Raw genomic sequence first — 24,524 nt, 5'->3', positions numbered from 1 at the left:
TCTTAGAGACACAATGACCAGCCCTTCACTTCCAACATTTTTCCCATCTCCATAATAACCTACATCTTCTGATTTACTTATTTTTGACTCATTGCATCATCTTCACTATTTTCCTGGGAAGTGTCATATCTTAACTGTGCACAGAATGCCTTCACAAAGGGCTAGCTCCCCAAAAGCCACCCACAGCATATGCCCTTCCTATCTTGGCTTCTTTTACTTCCTCCTTCTTTTCTAATATCTATCCAAAGGTGCACCTTACTTTTGGAGTCAATGACCCCCATCATTCATTATACTCGTATTTTGCAAAGGAAAGTGTACACAATGATTCATTTACATTTTGTGACCACCTAGATTTGAGAAAAATGCCTTTCTAGGTTTCCTCCATCTAGAAACCTAAAATTATAAACTCTCACCTCCTTTGGAGTTAGCCATATGTATTTTCTCATAGACTTAGCTCTTGCCTTTTTTTAAGAGCCCCCATCTAATGAGAAATCGAGAATGGTTTTATAGGCTTCCAAACCTTGAGCAATGCTATATTATGTTTATCTGGGTTCAAATTAGAACATTAGTCAATGAGGTCAATTAATACCCAATAAAACCTATAATATATACTTATGAGACATCTGAATATTCAATGTTAGGATTGTTACAGATTTGTTTATTGATGTAATAAAATCAACTACTTGGTCTTTTGGTGGTTGGAGGTGAAGTAGTATAGTAGTTAACAGTATAGACTTCGGGGAGGGAGGGTTAAGATGGTGGAGGAGTAGGGGACCCCTTTTTCAGCTGGTCCCCTGAGTCGAGTTGGATAGGTACCAGACCAGCTTGAACATCCACGGAATCAGCCTGAGACGCAGGAAGATACATCTGGATATCTACAAATGAACATCTCCAGCGCTGAGTATTGAGGTACGATGCGGGGAGCCATGAAACCGCGCACAGATATCGGAAGATAAACGGAAGGGGGAGGGAGCCACCGCGTTCGGGCGCCGAGAAGCGGTAGCCACCTACACAGGGGAACGGCGGACTCGTGGACCGGCACCCTTGAGAGAGCAGACTGAGACCGTGAGCCGGGGAACGTGCACGACCAGACTGAGGGCCGGAGCTTCGGAGCGGCGTGGGGGCGGCTGGCGGCTGGCGGTATTAGAAACACAAAGGACAGAGACACGCAGGCCCTGGAAGTGAGGGCTGGGACGCCGGGTGTGGGGCACACATCCCGGGATGCTGCAGGGTTGAGCAGCACCAACAGTAACAAGAGTTAAAGTGGCCAGAACATCAGTGGAGAACGGTCCACGATCCCTCTGTTCTGAGACAGAGGCTGAGATTTGGCCACTGCTGCTCTGTCTCTCAGAAAAGGCACAGCAAACCACCAGGGAAAGCCGCCAGAGAGCAAAAGCCTGGAAACACCGGCTCACAGGGTGCCCATCCCCATCCACCCTCACAGGAGACACGGAGACCCTACCCAAACAGGGTTGCCTGAGTATCGGCGCAGCAGGCCCCTCCCCCAGAAGGCAGGCTGAAAAATCAAGAAGCCCACATCCCTAAGATCCCTATAAAACAAAGGCGCACAGCCTGGGTCCTGGTCAATAATTTGGGCTCTGGACAACCCCGCAACCTCTCCTCATCAGAATGACGAGAAGGAGAAATCCCCCCCAGCAAAGAAAAGACAATGAGTCTGTGGCCTCTGCCACAGAACTAATGGATATGGATGTAACCAAAATACCAGAAATGGAATTCAGAGTAACAATGGTCAAGATGATGTGTAGACTTGAAAAAAGTATTAACAAAAATGTTAATGAGAATATAGAATCTCTAAGGGCGGAAATGAGAGCAAATCTGGCAGAAATTAAAAATTCTATGAGCCAAATGCAGTCAAACTAGAGGCTCTGATGGCCAGGGTAAATGAGGCAAAGGGACGTATTAGTAAATTGGAGGATGGGTTAGTAGAAGAAAAAGCGAAAATAGAAGCTGGACTTAAAAAAATCCACACCCACGAATGTAGGTTACGGGAGATTACTGACTCAATGAAACGATCTAACGTCAGAATCATCGGCATCCCCGAGGGGGTGGAGACAAACAGAGGTCTAGAAGAGATATTTGAACAAATTGTAGCTGAAAACTTCCCTAATCTAGCAAGGGAAACAAACATTCGTGTCCAAGAGGCAGAGAGGACCCCTCCCAAGCTCAACCACAACAAACCTACGCCACGTCACGTCATAGTCCAATTCGCAAATATTAGATCCAAGGATACAGTATTGAAAGCGGCCAGGGCAAAGAAATTTCTCACATACCAAGGCAAAGGTATCAGAATTACGTCACACCTGTCTACACAGACCTGGAATGAGAGAAAGGGTTGGGGGGCCATTTTTAAAGCTCTTTCAGAGAAAAACATGCAGCCAAGGATCCTTTATCCAGCAAGGCTGTCATTCAGAATTGATGGAGAAATAAAAACCTCCCGGAATCGCCAGTCATTAACCAATTTCATATCTCAGAAACCAGCCCTACAGGAGATATTAAGGGGGGTTCTATAAAGGTAAAAAGGCCCCAAGAGTGATACAGAACAGAAAGTCACAGCCAATACAAACAAAGACTTTACTGGCAACATGGCATCATCAAAATCATATCTCTCAGTATTCAGTCTCAATGTGAATGGCTTGAATGCTCCCATAAAACACCACAGGGTTGCAGATTGGATAAAAAGACATGACCCATCCATTTGCTGTCTACAAGAGACTCATTTTGAACCCAAAGATACATTCAGACTGAAAGTAAAGGGATGGAGTACCATCTTTCACGCAAATGGACCTCAAAAGAAAGCTGGGGTAGCAATTCTCCTATCAGATAGATTGGATTTTAAACTAAAGACTATAGTTAGAGACACAGAAGGGCACTATTATTCTTAAAGGATGTATCCAACAAGTGGATATGACAATTATAAATATATATGCCCCCAACAGGGGAGCAGCAAGGTACACAAGCCAACTCTTAACCAGAATAAAGAGACATATAGATAAAAATACATTAATAGTAGGAGACCTCAACACCCCACTATCAGAAATAGACAGAGCACCCTTGCAAAAACTAAGCAAAGAATCAAAGGCTTTGAATGCCATACTCGACGAGTTGGACCTCATAGATATATATAGAACACAACACCCCAGAACCAAAGAATACTCATTCTATTCTAATGCCCATGGAACATTCTCAAGAATAGACCATGTTCTGGGACACAAAACAGGTCTCAACCGATACCAAAAGACTGAAATTATCCCCTGCATATTCTCAGACCACAACACTCTGAAATTGGAACTCAACCACAAAGAAAAATTTGGAAGAAACTCAAACACTTGGAGACTAAGAACCATCCTGCTCAGGAATGATTCGATAAACCAGGAAATCAAAAATGAAATTAAACAATTTATGGAGACCAACAAGAATGAAAACACAATGGTCCAAAACCTATGGGATACTGCAAAGGCAGTCCTAAGGGGGAAATACATAGCCATCCAAGCCTCACTCAAAAGAATAGAAAAATCTAAAATGCAGTTTTTATATTCTCACCTCAAGAAGCTGGAACAGCAACAGAGGGACAGGCCTAATCCACGCACGAGGAAGCAGTTGACCAAGATTAGAGCAGAAATCAACGAATTAGAAACCAGGAGTACAGTAGAGCAGATCAACAGAACTAGAAGCTGGTTCTTTGAGAGAATTAATAAAATTGACAGACCTCTGGCAAGACTTATACAAAAGAATAGAGAAAGGACCCAAATTAATAAAATTATGAATGAAAAAGGAGAGGTCACAACCAACACCAATGAAATTGGAAGGATTATTAGAAACTTTATCAACAGATTTATGCCAATAAATTAAGCAATCTGAAGAGATGGAGGACTTCCTGGAAACCTATAAACTACCAAGAATGAAAAAAGAAGAAATTGATTTTAAACAGCCCAATTAATTATGAAGAGATTGAAACAGTGATAAGCAACCTTCCAAATAACAAAACTGCAGGCCCGGATGGTTTTCCTGGGGAATTCTACCAAACATTCAAAGAAGAAATAATACCTATTCTCCTAAAGCTATATCAAAAAATAGAAACAGAAGGAAAGCTACCAAATTCATTCTATGAGGCCAATATTACCTTGATCCCCAAACCAGGCAAAGACCCCAACAAAAAGGAGAATTACAGACCAATTTCCCTAATGAATATGGACGCCAAAATCCTCAACAAGATCCTGGCAAATAGAATCCAACTGTATATTGAAAGGATTATCCATCATGACCAAGTGGGATTCATCCCTGGGATGCCGGGGTGGTACAACATTTGCAAATCTATCAGTGTCTTAGATTTTATTCAGAAACAAAAATTCAGAAATCATATGATTCTCTCAATAGATGCAGAAAAAGTATTTGACAAAATACAGCATCCTTTTCTGATTAAAACCCTTCAGAGTGTAGGAATAAAGGGTACATTTCTCAAGCTCATAAAAGCCATCTATGAAAAGCCTACAGCAAATATTATTCTCAACAGGGAAAAGGTAGAAGCCTTTCCCTTAAGATCAGGAACACGACAAGGATGCCCACTCTCACCACTATTATTCAACATAGTACTTGAAGTCCTTGCAACAGCAATCAGACAACAAAAAGGGATAAAAGGTATCCAAATCGGCAAAGAAGAATTCAAACTGCCTCTCTTCGCAGATGACATGATACTCTATATGGAAAACCCAAAGGACTCCACTTCCAAACTATTAGAAGTTATAGAGCAATTCAGTAATGTAGCGGGATACAAAATCAATGCTCAGAAATCAGTTGCATTTCTATACACGAATAATGAGACTGAAGAAAGAGAAATTAGGGAATCCATCCCATTTACAATAGCACCAAAAACCATATGTTACCTTGGAATTAACTTAACCAGAGACGTAAAGGAACTATATTCTAGAAACTATAAATCACTCTTGAAAGACATTGAGGAAGACACAAAAAGATGGAAAAATATTCCATGCTCATGGATCAGAAGAATTAACATAGTTAAAATATCCATGCTACCCAGAGCAATCTACACTTTCAATGCTATCCCAATCAAAATACTGATGACATTTTCCAAGGAACTGGAACAGATAGTCGTTAAATTTGTATGGAACCAGAAAAGGCCCCGAATCGCCAAGGAACTGTTGAAAAGGAAAAACAAAGCTGGGAGCACCACAATGCCGGATTTCGAGCTGTACTACAAAGCTGTGATCACAAAGACAGCATGGTACTGGCACAAAAACAGACACACAGACCAATGGAACAGAGTAGAGAACCCAGAAATGGAACCTCGGCTCTTTGGACAACTAATCTTTGATAAAGCAGGAAAAAACATCCAGTGGAAAAAAGACAGTCTCTTCAATAAATGGTGCTGGGAAAATTGGACAGCTACATGCAAAAGAATGAAACTTGACCACTCTCTCACACCATACACAAAGATAAACTCCAAATGGATGAAAGACCTCAATGTGAGACAGGAATCCATCAGAATCCTGGAGGACAACATAGGCAACAACCTCTACGACATCGGCCAAAGCAACCTTTTTCATGACACATCTCCAAAGGCAAGAGAAACAAAAGATAAAATGAACATGTGGGACTTCATCAAAATAAAAAGCTTCTGGGGCGCCTGGGTGGCACAGCGGTTAAGCGTCTGCCTTCAGCTCAGGGCGTGATCCTGGCGTTATGGGATCGAGCCCCACATCAGGCTCTTCCGCTATGAGCCTGCTTCTTCCTCTCCCACTCCCCCTACTTGTGTTCTCTCTCTCTCTGGCTGTCTCTATCTCTGTCAAATAAATAAATAATATCTTTAAAAAAATAAAAAATAAAAAATAAAAAGCTTCTGCACAGCCAAGGAAACAGTCAAAAAAACTAAGAGGCAGCCCACGGAATGAGAGAATATATTTGCAAATGATGCTACAGATAAAAGACTGGTATCCAAGATCTACAAAGAACTTCTCAAACTCAATACGCGAGAAACAAATAAACAAATCATAAAATGGGCAGAAGATATGAACAGACACTTTTCCAATGATGACATACAAATGGCTAAAAGACACATGAAAAAGTGTTCAAAATCACTAGCCATCAGGGAAATTCAAATCAAAACCACACTAAGATACCACCTTATGCCAGTTAGAATGGCAAAAATTAACAAGGCAGGAAACAGCAATTGCTGGAGAGGATGTGGAGAAAGGGCATCCCTCCTACATTGTTGGTGGGAATGCAAGTTGGTACAGCCACTCTGGAAAGCAGTGTGGAGGTCCCTTAGAAAGTTAAAAATTGAGCTACCCTATGACCCAGCCATTGTACTACTGGGTATTTACCCCAAAGATACAGACGTAGTGAAGAGAAGGGCCATATGCGCCCCAATGTTCATAGCAGCATTGTCCACAATAGCCAAATCGTGGAAGGAACCGAGATGCCCTTCAACAGATGACTGGATTAAGAAGTTGTGGTCCATATATACAATGGAATATTACTCAGCTATCAGAAAGAACGAGTTCTCAACATGTGCTGCAACATGGACCGCACTGGAGGAGATAATGCTAAGTGAAATAAGTCAAGCAGAGAAAGACAACTATCATATGATTTCTCTCATCTATGGAACATAAGAACTAGGAAGATCGGTAGGGGAAGAAAGGGATAAAGAAAGGGGGGTAATCAGAAGGGGGAGTGAAGCATGACAGACTATGGACTCTGAGAAACAAACTGAGGGCTTCAGAGGGGAGGGGGTGGGGTAATGGGATAGACTGGTGATGGGTAGTAACGAGGGCACATATTGCATGGTGCACTGGGTGTTATACGCAACTAATGAATCATTGAACCTTGCATCAGAAACCAGGGATGTACTGTATGGTGACTAACATAATGTAATAAAAAAACATTAAAAAAAAAAAACAGTATCGACTTCAGAGCCGAACTCTGTGGGTTCAAGTGCTGGTGACTCTACTTTCTAGCTATATGACCTTGGACAGGCACTTACCTTCTCTAAGCCTGAGTTTCCTCAGGTGTGAATGGGAATAATTACTATGCCTACAACACAGAACCACGGTGAGGACTAAATGAGATGCTCCAGCATGGTGCTTGGTGATGTGGAAATGTTGGGGTTCAGGAAAGAATTCTTGAGATGTCTTTGGTGCAAAAAGGTGGTTTTCTTAAAGCAGAGGAACAGGACCCATGGGCAGAAAGAGCTGTGCTGGGGTTGTGCCAGGTGTCTGACTATATATTTTAAGTTGGGAAGGGGTTAGGGACAGCACAACTCTCCAAGGTATTTTGGAAACAAAGGTTTCCAGGACCCTGGGGGGACTAGCTAGTGATAGGAAAAGGTCATTTATTACCGTTTAGTGAGACCTCAGTCATGAGGCCCTTCAGATGTACATCAGTGGGCCATATGCTTGGAGGAGGATGCCAACATACTTCTTGGAGGGCAGAGATAAAGGAAGTTTCCAAAGGAATGTCTATCTGTTTAAAGTAGACACACAGGATCCTGGGGGTTGGGACAATGTTAAGCCAAGATTGCCCTTTGCTCTTTTTTTTTTTAATCTTTTTTTTTTTTAAGATTTTATTTATTTATTCGACAGAGATAGAGACAGCCAGCGAGAGGGGGAACACAAGCAGGGGGAGTGGGAGAGGAAGAAGCAGGCTCATAGCAGAGGAGCCTGATGTGGGGCTCGATCCCACAACACCGGGATCATGCCCTGAGCCGAAGGCAGATGCTTAACCGCTGTGCCACCCAGGCACCCCTGCCCTTTGCTCTTAACAAAGTGTCAACATCCAGGCAGCTGAGCTCCCAGAGGAAGGTCACTCGGCCTGTTTCAAGGCCTTGTCAATGGGCTGTAAGTAGTAAGGAAATTAATTTTTCTTTTGCCTTTGTTTCCCACATCACCTGGTATATGGAAAGGGTTTGGTAACCAGTAGCCATTAGTATTATTTTTATCCTATGTTAATCAGGCTAATGCTGGCCATTGTTATATACGTTATTGATTTTTACATATCAATATTGACTTTTTAAAAATACCACGTGGGTTCTGTAACATTGCCCCCAAATAAGTTTTGTCCATTTTCATCTGCCAACCTCGATTATATATACTTTGGCCTTGAAATCAGCGGAGATGATCTAGCAAATCTTAATTCTGATGGTTCTGTTTTTTATCAGACTCTGGGAAACAGATTATTTCCCATCTGATGCCAATGGCTGCTCCAAAGTAGCTCATGTATTATCACCCCTACCAGCTAACTGACCTTACAGGTAAGGCAGAGTGGGCAGCTGCTAATGTGACATGATTAGATGCTGGTATTCTTCATTTTTTGAGTAATACAGAGAAATGAAATTTCATTTCCAGCAGTCCTCTGGACTGCTGAAAAAGATTGAAAGTTGATTTTATCTGGCATGTTAGGGGCGGGGGAGGAGGGGATCCAGCAGGTAGCAAAAGAAGTATTGCAGTTTCACTAAATCCAGGCACAAGATGGGATATCTGTTTCCAGCATGATGCTATCAGGCCAGCTGCATGAGGAAATGCCAGTTGGAGAGGTTTGGCCTATGACCAGACGACATTGTGGGTATGAATGCGGTGGCTCCTGATGAGGGTCTCCCCATTAATTACAAATGGGGGGTTTAATTTCAGAAGCTTGTGATAAACTCCAGCAAGGGCACCTGCCTAAGGCTGGTAACAATAGGGTTCAGAAAAATTCCAATTAGCAGATTATGCCCAGTGATGAGGTTAATGGAAATGAAAGTATCATTTGGGCCCCTTGAGTATAATAACTTTGCAAAAGCTCCAGCCAGTCCTGAGAGTGGGGAAGGTGGAGCATTATCTATTCCTCTGTATCCTCTGGCAATGGAATTTAGGTGAAAATATACAGAAGCTGACTTTAGCTCACTCTGTTCACTGTACTGCATTTTATGTGATGAGCTCTGAGCCTAGCGACTCTGTTCTGTGCTCATTAATCCAAAGGATCCTAGAATATAATGCCAGCTTTTCAACAGGGAAACCTAGGGCAGATCCAGGTGCAAAGTCATTAGTGTCTGAATGCAAAGCCCCAGGGAGAGGCGGGCAAGGTAACTTCTTTAGTAGCTTTGCCCTAAGCCTACATCATTGCAAATTTTAAAAACTCAATCAAGTCAGTTTATGCCGGTTTCTTTAGAAATACAGTTGTAGATAATGTGAACGAAATCTAATCTCTTGGTGTGTTGATTTCCTTCTCCTCCCTCTCTTTCCTTTTAAAAATAATAATTTTTAATGGGAAGCGCAAGATCATTCAGTATAATTTTGGAGTTCAAAAAAGACAAAACTTGATAAGAAAAGAATAAAATGGAATTTTCCACCTGACCTCAACCTGAACACAAAATGCCTGTTAAAGGATAATTTTTTAAAAAAAAGGTTAAACCATGATCCTTATACAAATTTAAAGTAAACACGTGTCAAAGAATTTATTTAATTCATTAATTACTGAGGGATCTGGGAAGCCAGGGGTCTGTAAACTACCGCTTGCAAGCCAAATTCCGCCTCTCACCCGTTTTTGTAAATGAAACATTATGGTGTACAGCCACACCCATCACTTCCATCTTGCCCGTGGCTGTTTTCCTGACACAACAAGGACGGAGTTGTAAGGCTCACAAAGCCTAACCTATTTACCATCTCGCCTTTTAAAGAAAAGGTTTACTGATTCCTGATATAGGCCATCAGGAATGCCGAAAAAAAATTTACAAATAGATGCAAAGAAATTTACAAACAGATGCTTAAGGCAATGATCAATTGCATTTCACCTAACAAGAAATATTTGCATGACAATTCACAGCCTTGTAAAATAGCTCAAAGACAATGAAAGCACGGATAATCCAGAAAATATACAAAACCTGGACTATTAAACCAGTTACATAAAACTCAGATTAAGATCCAGGGAGAAATCTTGTTTGACAAATGAGGGCACAAGTGGGGAAGAAGCAAGGATTCAGAAACTAACAGAAAAAAGAGCGCCCTGTTTAAAAAATCAATTTCTTCCTATTTCAGTCTTGGTAGTTTATAGGTTTCCAGGAAGAAATTGATTTTTTAAACAGGCCAATTAATTATGAAGAGATTGAGTCAGTGATAAACAACCTTCCAAATAACAAAACTCCAGGCCCGGACGGTTTTCCTGGGGAATTCTACCAAACATTCAAAGAAGAAATAATACCTATTCTCCTAAAGCTATTTCAAAAAATAGAAACAGAAGGAAAGCTACCAAACTCATTCTATGAGGCCAATATTACCTTGATCCCCAAACCAGGCAAAGACCCCATCAAAAAAGAGAATTACAGACCGATTTCCCTAATGAATATGGATGCCAAAATCCTCAACAAGATCCTGGCAAATAGAATCCAACAGTACATTAAAAGGTTTATCCATCATGACCAAGTGGGATTTATCCCTGGGATGCAAGCGTGGTTCAACGTTCGCAAATCAATCACTGTGATACATCATATCAACAAGAAAAGACTCAGGAACCATATGATCCTCTCAATTGATACAGAAAAAGCATTCGACAAAATACAGCATCCTTTCCTGATTAAAACCCTTCGGAGTGTAGGAATAGAGGGTACATTTCTCAATCTCATAAAAGCCATCTATGAAAAGCCTACAGCAAATATTATTCTCAATGGGGAAAAGCTGGAAGCCTTTCCCTTAAGATCAGGAACACGACAAGGATGCCCACTCTCGCCACTATTATTCAACATAGTACTTGAAGTCCTTGCAACAGCAATCAGACAACAAAAAGGGATAAAAGGTATCCAAATCAGCAAAGAAGAAGTCAAACTGTCTCTCTTCGCAGATGACATGATACTCTATATGGAAAACCCAAAAGACTTCACCCCCAAATTACTAGAACTTATAGAGCAATTCAGTAATGTGGCAGGATACAAAATGAATGCTCATAAATCAGTTGCATTTCTATACACGAATAACGAGACTGAAGAAAGAGAAATTAGGGAATCCATCCCATTTACAATAGCACCAAAAACCATACGTTACCTTGGAATTAACTTAACCAGAGATGTAAAGGACCTATATTCTAGAAACTATAAATCACTCTTGAAAGACATTGAGGAAGACACAAAAAGATGGGAAAATATTCCATGCTCATGGATCAGAAGAATTAACATAGTTAAAATATCCATGCTACCCAGAGCAATCTACACTTTCAATGCTATCTCGATCAAAATACTGATGACATTTTTCAAAGAACTGGAACAAATAGTCCTTAAATTTGTATGGAACCAGAAAAGGCCCCGAATCGCCAAGGAACTGTTGAAAAGGAAAAACAAAGCTGGGGGCATCACAATGCCGGATTTCGAGCTGTACTACAAAGCTGTGATCACAAAGGCAACATGGTACTGGCACAAAAACAGACACACAGACCAATGGAACAAAATAGAGAACCCAGAAATGGACTCTCAGCTCTTTGGGCAACTAATCTTTGATAAAGCAGGAAAAAACATCCAGTGGAAAAAAGACAGTCTCTTCAATAAATGGTGCTGGGAAAATAGGACAGCTACATGCAAAAGAATGAAACTTGACCACTCTCTCACACCATACACAAAGATAAACTCCAAATGAATGAAAGACCTCGATGGGAGATAGGAATCCATCAAAATCATACAGGAGAACATAGGCAGCGACCTCTACGACATCGGCCAAAGCAACCTTTTTCATGACACATCTCCAAAGGCAAGAGAAACAAAAGATAAATTGAACTTGTGGGACTACATCAAGATAAAAAGCTTCTGCACAGCCAAGGAAACAGTCAAAAAAACTAAGAGGCAGCCCACGGAATGAGAGAATATATTTGCAAATGATGCTACAGATAAAAGACTGGTATCCAAGATCTACAAAGAACTTCTCAAACTCAATATGTGAGAAACAAATAAATCATAAAATGGGCAGAAGATATGAACAGACACTTTTCCAATGATGACATACAAATGGCTAACAGACACATGAAAAAGTGTTCAAAATCACTAGCCATCAGGGAAATTCAAATCAAAACCACACTAAGATACCACCCTATGCCAGTTAGAATGGGAAAAATTGACAAGGCAAGAAACAACAATTGCTGGAGAGGATGTGGAGAAAGGGCATCCCTCCTACATTGTTGGTGGGAATGCAAGTTGGTACAGCCACTCTGGAAAACAGTGTGGAGGTCCCTTAAAAAGTTAAAAATTGAGCTACCCTATGACCCAGCCATTGCACTACTGGGTATTTACCCCAAAGATACAGACGTAGTGAAGAGAAGGGCCATATGCACCCCAATGTTCATAGAGCATTGTCCACAATAGCTAAATCGTGGAAGGAACCGAGATGCCCTTCAACAGATGACTGGATTAAGAAGTTGTGGTCCATATATACAATGGAATATTACTCAGCTATCAGAAAGAACGAGTTCTCAACATTTGCTGCAACATGGACGGGACTGGAGGAGATAATGCTAAGTGAAATAAGTCAAGCAGAGAAAGACAATTATATGATTTCTCTCATCTGTGGAACATAAGAACTAGGAAGATCGGTAGGGGAAGAAAGGGATAAAGAAAGGGGTGGTAATCAGAAGGGGGAATGAAGCATGAGAGACTATGGACTATGAGAAACAAACTGAGGGCCTCAGAGGGGAGGGGGGTGGGTTAATGGGATAGACTGGTGATGGGTAGTAAGGAGGGCACGTATTGCATGCTGCACTGGGTGTTATACGCAACTAATGAATCATCAAACTTTACATCAGAAACCGGGGACGTACTGTACGGTGACTAACATAATATAATAAAAAAACATTTAAAAAAAAACGAAAAAAGAGCGCCCTAACACAGGGCCCTGTGATTGGAATTTGGAATGGAGGAGGCTGAGACTGGCTACTGAGCATGTCCTACCTCAAGCTTCCCTTACTCTGGAAATGGGCTGAGCCTAGTCTTTTGGGTAGATCAGCAGGCAGAGCTGCAGGGGAGCTGGGGCAGGCTGAGGTGGATTCTGTTTACTCCCTTGGTTTCAGCTACTCTTTTAGGCTGAAGACTCTCACATCTGTATTTTTAGCCTTGACCTTTCCTTCAAGATTCATACCAGAGTTATACAATTTCCGGCTACTGTTCCAGTAGGTACTTCAAATTCAACGTGTTCAAAATTGAACTTGTTTTAACACCAAACCTGCTCTTCCTCCTGTATCAACTATCTCAATTAATGACACCACTATTCAACCAAGCATGCAACATCCTTGATTTCTTCTCCCTCCAGTACTACCTGACACATCCAGTGAATGTCTTAAATCAGCTCTCTCCTATCTCTAGAATTACTGTCTAGTTTAAGATCCCACCATCTCTTCACCAGGACTAATGAGATCTTTTAACTAGTCTCATCTTCCTGAAACTCGTCCAGAGATAGGCTGGAGCTGGCTTACACTGGGCAGTGAGAGCTGGTTGTACACATCGCTTCCCAACTCTGGGTTCTATGATGTCATATTGGTGGCTTGAAATTCGCCACAATGGGAATACTTACATCACAGAAATTGGCAAACATTACAAATCAAGATTTTTTTTTTATGGAGAGCTTCTTAATAAACTTTTACCAGCATATTTAATACTGCCCTTTCCCCAGTCTTGGCCCAAACTGATCTTTGTAAAGCACTTGTTCAACTATGCCACTCTCCTTGATTAAAACTCTTCAGTTAGGGGTCCTTGGGTGTCTCAGTTGGTTAAGCCTACGACTCTTGGTTTCAGCTCAGGTCATGATCTCCGGGTTGTGAGATCGAGCCCCAAGTCAGTCTCCTAGCTGGGAACGGAGCCTGCTTAAGATTCTCTCTCTCTCTCTCTCTCTCTCTCTCTCTCCATTTGCCCCCTCTCTCCCTCCCTCTCTAAAAAAAAAGAAACAAACAAACAAACAAAACCTACTCTTCAGTAGGTCCCCATGGCCAATCTGTAACATTAAATTCCTTAATGTAACATATGAAGCCTTTCATCATCTGGCCCCTGCCTAAATGCCCAGCTTCCTTTCCTACCCCTCCTTCATCTCATAAGTTATATGCTAGCTCAAAGATTCACTCAAGCCTAAATTGCCTCGTATATGTATCTTGTTGGGACCACACACTATCTTTAGCCTTTTAAGCTAACATTTAAAACTTTAAGAAATTCTACCCTGAATGGGATTAAGAGGCACAAACTTACAGTTAGAAAACAAAGCATGGGAATGTAATGTACAGCATAGGGAATACAGTCCATAATATGGTAATAACTTTCAATGGTGAGGGATGGTAACTATACTTACCATGGGGATCATTTTTATCAGGTTTCAAAATATCAAATCCCTATGATGTACACCAGAAACTAACAGGATATTGTCTGCCCATTATACTTCAGTTTCAAAAAGGACATTATTTGACAACAAAATAAGAAATTCTACCACAAAATCCATATTTCTGACTTCTCTTGAGCACTTACAACATTGGGCCTTTATGCATGCTTATAACAACAATTTTATAATGACAAGGAGTGGAGCAGTAAATACCCCCTTTGAGAGGGCATGTGCTCTACAGTTCACTAGTCCCTATCATCCACTCATCCAAATTACGCTTATGCACCCACATGTAGCCTTCATTTCTGTTATCTACAACCTGTTTGGCTCCTGTTGCAGACCGTATCACAAAGTCTTGAGTATTATCAGAAATCTCTCACCCTCATTATAGAATCTCTCTTTACCATGGCTGTCCTGATGATAGCCCAGTGTCCCTTCCCTAGAAAGGAAAAGGCAGCAGGATGAGAAAAGAAGAAGCAGAGAGGGGAAAAGGAGTATAAAATTGTGGACTCTGGGTCAGAGCCTCCACGTTAAAACACAGGAATTGTGAAAATAGCAGGCAGGGACTATCCTAGCTTGGGGGGTCCTCAAGATATTCCTTATAAAGCCCATTTGCTAACCCTCCTTAGTCTTAGAAGGTCTACTACTTCTCAGATGGACATGAGAAGGAAAGACCCAAGGAAATGATCTCACACTGAATCAGGTTATGGGAGCCAGCCAGGTTTGTAAATGAATCAATTTCTTAATTTGAGAATAGAAAACCTTTTTATGTATGTATGTATGTATGTATGTATGTATGTATTCATTTATTTATCCAGTGCCTGTCATGTGTCTAACGCTGTACTAGATGCTAGAGGGAAAACAAAAGTGGTCTAAGACAGCTCTGTCTTAGACTCACAACCTTACTGATGAAGCAAGAAATGTCTATGTGAAGTAATTAAAGAAAAATATAAGGGGGCAGCATCAGAAAAGTGAGACCTTGGATGTAACTAGTGCCTACAACATCTGGGTGGTCAGTAAGGGGTAGGATCAAGTTAAGAGGAGGAGCTATTGAAGAAGCCAGGCCTCACAATGGCCCTTCATTGGCAGAGAAATGGGGAGATCCCCCCCCACACAAGGGGGATCCCACAAAGCTATATACCCAGAGAGCAATAAATGAGATGGGTATGGCAACCTGTGAATAAGGTTGACTAGAGGGTGGGAAGACACGGTTGGTCATTGTAGATCAGTTTTCTTTTAAAAAGATTTCCTCTCTTGTGTCACATACTCAAATAGAGAATCAGAGACTCCTCGTTGAGCACCACGTCAAAGACAATGGGATCAGATGGCTCCAGAAAGCATTTCACGTTCTAAGCATAGACAGCAACCTTTCAGTTCCATGACACAAGTGGGGCTAAGCAATAGTCACATGTACCATTGTCTGTCTTGTACAGGCTTGTCAGCATTGGCATAGTGGGAGAGAAAGAAGAAAGAGTAAGAAAAGTAGAAAGAACAAGGAAGTGGGGGGAGAGAGAGGACAGGAAGAGCACCATGGTAAGGAGGATGCATTCCTCCAATCTAACCCAGGGAATCCGGTGCTACAGGCTATCCTCCTTCCACCTTCCACCTCCTGCCTCTAGATCATAGCAGAGATTGAGAAATGCTTCTGCCCACCGGGAAGGGGCAAATTTCCAGATCTAAGCTCCTTTCTTCCTGGGCAGACTGTGACACATGGCTCACTTACCATCTCCCCAAACTCAAGGCTTTATGTCGGTTGTTGTGTTTACATTTATTACTGGGCCCACTCAGACCTACTTCTTCCTTAGCCTGTAGGCTTATGTTAATTTCTGAGATTCTTCTTCCCTGTGTACAATTTACTTTATGAGCCAGTTGCTCACTTACTGCTATCTTTTTTGTAGCTTCTTCCTCTAAATGTTTAATAATGCCTTCTTGCTGCTCCATCCAAGTAATTGATGACCAATGTGCATCCAGTTCTCAACTATTCAGAGGCTGATGCAACCACTCCGTGAAGGAAAGAGATTCTTACAAACTCCTCCCCCTCCTTCTCCTCTACCCCTCTCCCGCTTCCTGTTTTCTGGTCACTTTGCTGTTTGTGAATCCTTCATCCAAGGTGAGAAGGAGGCAAAGATGATGAAAAACTGTAACACACCCTTTTGTCTGTTCATCAGCAACTGCAATGTTTTCAAAAACATTTTTTAAGAGTAAAGAGAAACTACCGAGTAAAACAGTATTTATGTATTCCGTGAGAATCTGTTTTCCATGTTTTGTTCTCTCCAATTCCAATGAGTACTTGGAAATGTTTTCTTTGAAGTGTATTAAGATCAATATTTCACAATTTCCTGGAATCCAATCCATGGTTTTAATATTCAGCTCCACCCCTCCATGAAGCCTCCTCTATTCCAGTCTTCCTTATTCCTTAGCTCTAGATCCTACCACACTGAGACTCTTCTGTGGGTATAGAGTTGCCTCCATTTCCCTATTACACTGAGAATAGACTGGGTCCAAAAACACATATTTTAAAGTCAAAAGACTTTTTTATTCATTGATCAGGTTCTGCAAACTCACCTAAAAATGCTCCTGAATACCCAAAAAATTCCAGACCGTACTCCAATAGCTGCTATTTACACCAAGCATTACATCATGGACAGAATGATGTTATCAAAGGTCCCTTTTGCTGTTGGTAACCCTCACCCAAGCCAAGAGGTCTTCATTTACAGAGCACTTCTTTCTGACAATAATAGATTCTCTCTACCTTGCTGGTACCTACAGGAAGTTGGAGGAACACTATCTGGCTTTGGTCTTTGGTCACCTGAAGTCCTATATACATACAAAATCAATGGAACCACTTGAGATTATCTTGTCTTCAGCCTCTGGGGCTTGATTTAGTGGCATGGTCTTTAAAATTACTGGTTGTCTTTAGCCTTTCAAACATTCCTGCAGTCTCTACTGCTCATTTGGAACTGAACACCTGCTACCATGTACTCCTTCTTACCAATTTTATGTAAGTCTGATCCACCCAACTAAGCTCTAGACAGTTAGGGAAAATGCCCCTTACTTCTCTATATCCCCCATCATGCCTCAGACAGAATTGAGCATATCGTGGTCGCATAATTTTCAGAACCAAGCTCTAGAGTCCTATTGCCTGGGTTTGAATCTTGGCTCAGTTACTGAAAACTATGTAACCTTGGGTATGTTCTCTAACTTCTGTGTGCCTCAGCTTCTTCATTTGGGGAGAATATTTACCTCACAAGATCACGGGGATTAAATGAGTGAATACACATAAAGTCATGTGTGCCTGGCATATAGCAAGTAATCCACAAATAGCTATGGCAATGAGGGGAATTGACAAGAGAACAGTGACTCCAATTACAGAATCACTAACACTGGATGGGCCCTATGCTCGCTTTCTCTCCTAGCCTTAATCATGCCCTTTATGATTTTATTTTATTATATTTAGGTCCCCACCCTGATGATGGATACCCAGTTCTCTGAGTTCACACCAGACATCACTCCCATCATGCTGGCTGCCCACACCAACAACTACGAGATCATCAAATTGCTTGTCCAAAAACGGGTCACTATCCCACGGCCCCACCAGATCCGCTGCAACTGCGTGGAGTGTGTGTCCAGTTCAGAGGTGGACAGCCTGCGTCACTCCCGCTCCCGGCTGAACATCTATAAAGCTCTAGCAAGCCCCTCGCTCATTGCCTTGTCAAGTGAGGACCCCATCCTAACTGCCTTCCGTCTGGGCTGGGAGCTCAAGGAGCTCAGCAAGGTGGAGAATGAGTTCAAGGCCGAGTATGAGGAGCTCTCCCAGCAGTGCAAGCTCTTTGCCAAAGACCTGCTGGACCAAGCTCGGAGCTCCCGGGAATTGGAAATCATCCTCAACCATCGAGATGACCACAGTGAAGAGCTTGACCCTCAGAAGTACCATGACCTGGCCAAGCTGAAGGTGGCAATCAAATACCACCAGAAAGAGGTAAGCTGCGGTTTTCTCTGCTTTCAGGAAATCTTAAGCCCTCCAGGGTCCAGTGCAGCACAGTGAGAGTCTACATTTTTTCTACCACTTCGTCCTTTCTCACAATTGATTGGTTCAACAGGCCTCAAAAAAAGTGAGGCTCATTTATCCAAGGCATTAACAGCCTATGCATATTTTCTTTATAGACAGATAAGTAGGAAAAATACTGACCATCTGATTTGTTGATGGGGAAGTACTCAGTCTTTCAAAAAATGCTTATTCAGCACTGTTCCAGGTGTTTGAGATACAAAAAACAGGCACTGACCCTGCCTTCATGAACCTTACAAGCTAGTTGTGGACATTAAGTAAATGGTCACATTAGTGAACATATAATTACAAGCAACATAAGTGATCTGAAGAACTTCTATTGAGAACACATAACAAATGAACCCACCCTACATACTGGGCCACAGTCAGTAATCGTGGAGGGCTCCTGGTCTGGATGCTTTTGGAAATGAATTATTAGTGTTAATAGCATCTTTAATTAAAGGAATCTGGAACACTAAGGTCACGTTTCATAACTGTGGCTCCCTAGTCCACTTTACATGAACACTTATGTTAAACTCGAAAATCCCTCTTGAGATGCTCTTAGCATTTTACTAAGGTTTTTAAGATGAAATTGTGGCAAGGGGTAGAGAATTCAGTGGTTTTCCTTACCTTGCTAAAGTGCAGTTCCATCCTTCAGAGGTATAATGGAGATCACCTCCCAAGATACTTTATTACCCTGAAGAGATGTGACATTTAAGACTGATGGATAGTTGCATCTGTCAATACAAATAACTCCCAATAACTAAAGGAAATAGGGGTTATTTTTTTCTTTTTTATGTTTTTTTGGTTGTTTGGTTGGTTGGTTGGTTGGTTGACTGGCTTGTGAGCTAAGGGTTATAGAGGCAGAAGAAAAATAAATTTTAAATATGGACTGGAGGAATAGGGTCTTTGAAAAAATAATTACATACCCAATACAACAGCGCAATACCTCTTGTCTATTGACATAAGGCTCTCAATACAAGAACACAATAGTTGGGGTGCCTGGGTGGCTTAGTTGGTTAAGCATCTGCCTTCAGCTCAGGTCATGTTCCTGGGGTCCTAGGATCCAGCCCCATGTCCTGCTCCCTGCTCAGCAGGCAGTCTGCTTCTCTCTCTCCCTCTGCCCCTCCCCCCACCGCTCGTGCTGGCTTTCTCTGTCACTTGCTCTCTCAAATAAATAAAGTCTTTAAAAAAAGAACACAATAGTCAATTTTGATGTAAAAAAATGCCTATAAAAATTGAGTTGAGTAATAGTGTGTTAATAGCATTCAGAGTTACATAACCCCCTCAGGAACGAAATCTTAGGCCTTAAATGGAATATAATTTACTATTTCCTGGAAGGCTTTTTCATTGTTGGTGTTTCCTCATTACTATTCCAACTAATACTGGAGTGGACTCCCAAAAAGAATGTAACTAGGTGGTTAAAAAAAAAAAGAGCTCAGAAGAATTAAACAAAAGCAGATTCCAAACTATAACTTTAACATGGAGTAAAATAAGAAAGCTCTAATCTCTTAGAAAACAGGTATAAAACTATTGGATAATCTTTACATGTCACATAGACTGCCGGGTATTGTCATATAGATATTTTTAGATATTCCTAAAAAGTCCTGATTCCATATATTGTCCCATTGTCAGATATATCATACCAAAGTCTTTGGAAACTTTATCACTGTATTTCTTCCTTATTACCATTAAAGGTAGGCAGAAAAGTTATTATAACTCATTTTACAAACAAGAAAGGACTGTATTTTAGAGATTTGTTCAGGAATATCTGACAAAGCCAGAAGCAGAACTTTCAACTCCTGGTACAATACTGTCTCTGAGTGTACTCCATCTTCTGCCACGTGGGGTTCTTTTATGCTCGTTTGGGATCTCCAAATTCACCACCAGGTAATTTAAGATGAACACAAGTTCTTTGATTTGTGAATGAAAGTTTATTAGTTAAAATCTGTTAAAGCACATAGCAATAAAATGGTGTGGGTTAGTAACAAGGACAATATTCAATTCTTATTTAATGTAACTGGCAATAATCATCACACAAGGATACAATTATGTAGTCGCAACTTCTCATGCACATTAGCCAAAACACACAAGGATAAAGACTAATGCTTCCCAATTCATTGCCATCTCCAACCTATCTCCCTCAGTTTTCATACCTTTAAGCTTGTCTCAGAATGACGAGACTGTCTCCCTCTCTACCCCTCCGTGCCATGCAAGAATTGGCTTTCGTGTTAGTCTCAAGAAGATCCAGAAAAGGGCTAGTTTAAATAAAGGACCAGCCATTCTCTCCATTCTCCTGGAGGAGAAATCCAGGATTCCAATCAGAGGTATCCAATAGGTGGACTGCCAAGTTAAGTAATATATCTCCCTCTAATTGAGCTTTTAAGTGCATGACCTGTGTCGATCACTAACCAGCTATTTCTATCAATATCAACGACTAAGGTTTGGCTGATTTGCATATGATAAAAACAGGGCTTTGTTCATAAACCTGCTTAGCAACTAACTCTATACCGTGGCTTTCCACCCTAAATAGCTGCATTACTATCCTATACAACTTACTGCTTTTCTTCTCTCTCCTGAAAATACTTCATTACTAGCTCTTATTCCTAAGTATTTTATTATTGCCTACACTTACTTCTTATCACTATCAACTCTAATCATACTTAATATAACAACCCATTGCTTGCAGCGGGTTTACAACTTAATAGTTCTTAAACACATGTAATCACACAATCAAAGCAAACATCACAATATATTTTATCTAATCCTGAAGTGCCACTGTAGTACAATCTTTCCACGTGACTCATCTAGCCAGGAGGCTAGCCAGCTTCACATATTACAAGGTTGTAGCATCTTCCAACTTTGACACATAAGGACCATCTTGAGCATTAGTTGCTTTATAGGCTAGCTCAAGCTTTATCTTGTTTCAAGGTCTGGAGTAGTCCCACAGATTTCTCTTGATGCATTTTGACGGCCAGCTTTAGTATGCTTGCTTGTGTTCTCTCATTAATAGTAACAGTTCTAATGAGCTCACACTAATCTGTTATGGAATTGTTATAAGATCTATATTCCAGAGTTCTACGTAGGAGAATAGCTACCGTTCAGTATCGATCATATTTGAGGAACACCAGATCTGTCCATTTACAGGGAAATCGCTCGCTAAATAGAATTTGTAGCAGACCAATGGTCTCTCCTTGGATCTTTCCTGATCTTGCCTAAGTATTCCTGCTTAAGGTTTTATTTTGACACAAAATTAGAGCCAATTTCCTAAAGTCCAAATTCCTAGTGGAGAGTATGTATCTTTTCCAGCTGTTTCTAAGCCTTTAATTAAAGCATAGGTTCTCTCTTTTAACTTTTATCCAATTCCTCTGTGATTCTTCTTTGGTTGCTACATGTATAGATTTCCTTGTTTAACTGTTATCACTAATCCTCCTTGTAAAACTGCTCCAAATGGAATGGTGAGATAAACCATTTCTTCTTGCTTTCCCAGTGCTATATTTTAGTTAACTTCACATAGTCCCTTCGCACTGCATCTCTTATTTGCCATTTTGGACATACTGCAATAGCTAGAGTCCCTTACCCTAGGAAGGTAAGGCTCGATTTGTCCAATTAGTACAGCAGCGAAGTCCCTCCATCCTTTGTCTGGTCTGGCTTATAATTACCCACAGTAGTTGCTTGATGATAGAACTTTTATTTCTCTTCTTTGTGTCTTTGTGCACCTAAGTGTCCTGGATCCTCATCTACTTCACGTAGCAATCTACTGTGGAACTTTCTCATACTAACATGTTTGAGTAGTTCCCTAAGTTTCTCTCATTTTCAAAAGGATCTGTGGTAGCTTTATTTTGATACAGCAGTCTTTCTTTAATTTGTTACATACACTCACCCTGAAATTCAGTGGCGAAACTGACTTATGTTTCTCTTGCTACTGCTCATCCACATCACATCAGATCTCTAATTTCCCCCACATTTACCTTTAAAAGCAGTTAATTATCCCTGTATATAGACCTCACTTAGCATTAGATGCAGCATCTGTCATGTTGGTTAGTTCTGAAGTTATCTGTATTCAATACATTTCTTAATCTTTTTACTAATAATATGCTTTAGGACTCTATACGAATTGGGTACAGTCTGGTTTCCACCAGCGTGGATTAACTTCTACATGCCATTTCTTCACAATTTGAATGCACCAATTGTCCTAACTACTACTATGCCTTTACCTAGTTGTTGCCCATGTTGTAAGATGCAAAGGCCATTCTCTAGAAAGGAGGACCATAGTGTCTATGGGCTTGTCTGAAGGGTGGACATTTTTCCAAATGGAAGTGAGACTACTATATGGCATGGAATTAGTATGAGCAGTGAATTTCCCACACATTTATTGGGTCTCTTTCTATTTTGATATGGGGAGAAGGGGTCCTCCAACTATTGCATTTTAGCCTTCTGGTATTTGTAAAATTATTGGGGCTAAATACCAGTCCATATTTTATCCAAATTAATTATTGCTCCCATTTGTCAATAGTTAAGATTTCCGTTGAGAGCAGGTTCACTATAATAAGCCTATCAGCTACTCTTTATAAATCTAGCTATACCCAAGAAGATATACTTTATCCACTTGCATTTGTAGACCGTCACATCTGAGCCTATGCCATAAGGGTTTGACTCCATTGGTGAACAGTCCTCATGGGGCTTTGTTTAGACCTGCTAGGACTAGTACTACTCTCATTGTTATTTGATATAATTCCTCCTTTCCATTTGGAAAACAATATCGAAGACTAGTTTTAGTGTGGGTCATCATTTGAGGGAACAGCCCTACATCGGAACCTCTTGGCCTCAGCTTTTTCGAAGGTTTCTCCTTGGCAAAAGTTATCTGAAAACCTTTCTACAGTTTTATTATCTGATAGATGGTGCTTTTTCCAAATTGCTTCCCCTAGTCTGATCTAGCATCCTTTGGTTGACACATCCTCTCCTAAAGGCCTAGTAAAGAGTTACATCTTTTCAAGTAAAAGTGTCCCAACGCTGTCCTGTCAATGTGATGTATTCATTATAATACCATCCTGGGGGATATTCCCCTTTTGGTTTCCATCCGTAGACCAATGACATGGGTTCCAACACGTGATAGAGTCCATGATGTCTTCACTCCATTGTTAAGTGAGGTTTGTTTGTTTGTTTGTTTGTTTTTTGGTATTGTTTGCTTCTGTTACCCCTGAACCCCAACAGGAGAACAAGGACATGTAGAGAAAGAGCCCTATGGCTAAAGTTGGAGCTTTTAAAAGAAATACAAAGAAGAAAAGAGACCAGTTTCTACTGGAAGTAAATCTAGTATTACTTGTTATATAACGTATTAGTAATGAAAATGTACAGAACTAGGAGAAAACATTGTTAACATTCAGAAAAATCAGAATCTATTTAAAACCGAAAAACTATCAGCTATCAGTTCTCACATGTTGCTGGGGGCCAATTAGATCTTATCCACTTCTTAGGTCATCGTTTATACCAGAGAGTACATCTTCATATAAATCTTCTATGTCTAACATCGCTTGATCTATGTCAAGGATTAGGTCTTCTTCTTCTCTTGGTGTAAGTATTGACTCGAGGTCTGAGAAATCAGCAAGGTCTGGGAGCGAAGCTTCCTCAGGAGAAGGTGCATCCACTTCTATCTGTTCTGCACTACCATTCTGCTCTACACAAGGAGCTTGTTCTTGTGATATCAGCTGTAAAAGCTCTTCAGCTATTCTTATTAACTGGGCTACACAATCAACAAGTCCAGCAATCAGCACGGGGATTGACACAGGCTCCATGCCTCAACTATCTCCTCAGTAGATAAAAATATTACTGAAAGCTGTAGCAAATGGGTTTTTAGTGATAATGGATTCTGTGGGGCTGGCACAGAATTGTTCTATGGTTGGCTTGCTTGAGAAATGAGGCTACTGATATGATCAAGTACAGAATGAGGCCAGTGGTCCTACAGCACTTTTTTATAAAGTTGATGAACCACCCACAAAACTTACATACAGAGCTCTTGTTTGTGTTGGCAGTAAACTGCTATTACAATGACCACCAGAGAGACTGCCACCGCCAAAAGAAAACAGCAAAGCAGATCTAAAAATAGAAAAGAGAAATATAAAGATTAGTATTCTTGA

The 24,524-nt window shown here is 40.9% G+C and overlaps 2 protein-coding genes across 2 annotated transcripts in view; one reads left to right on the top strand and one right to left on the bottom strand.

Moving 5' to 3' along the window:
* The window catches only part of TRPC5 (transient receptor potential cation channel subfamily C member 5), a 141,447-nt gene that overhangs the window by 25,598 nt on the left and 91,325 nt on the right, over positions 1 to 24,524 (top strand). The window contains exon 2 of the mRNA XM_026478848.3: positions 17,800 to 18,321. Coding sequence (XP_026334633.2) covers positions 17,800 to 18,321 — 522 coding nt within the window. The remainder of the gene's footprint in view (positions 1 to 17,799; positions 18,322 to 24,524) is intronic.
* Positions 23,850 to 24,182, bottom strand: TRPC5OS (TRPC5 opposite strand). Its single transcript, XM_026478749.1, has one exon. It carries the CDS (start codon positions 24,180 to 24,182, stop codon positions 23,850 to 23,852), a length of 333 nt encoding a protein of 110 aa, XP_026334534.1.

Source organism: Ursus arctos, chromosome X (assembly GCF_023065955.2).
Source record: "Ursus arctos isolate Adak ecotype North America chromosome X, UrsArc2.0, whole genome shotgun sequence".
NCBI classification, from domain to species: Eukaryota; Metazoa; Chordata; class Mammalia; order Carnivora; family Ursidae; genus Ursus; species Ursus arctos.
The sequence above is the reverse complement of the archived record's forward strand: the minus strand, read 5'-3'. Positions and strand labels throughout refer to the sequence as shown.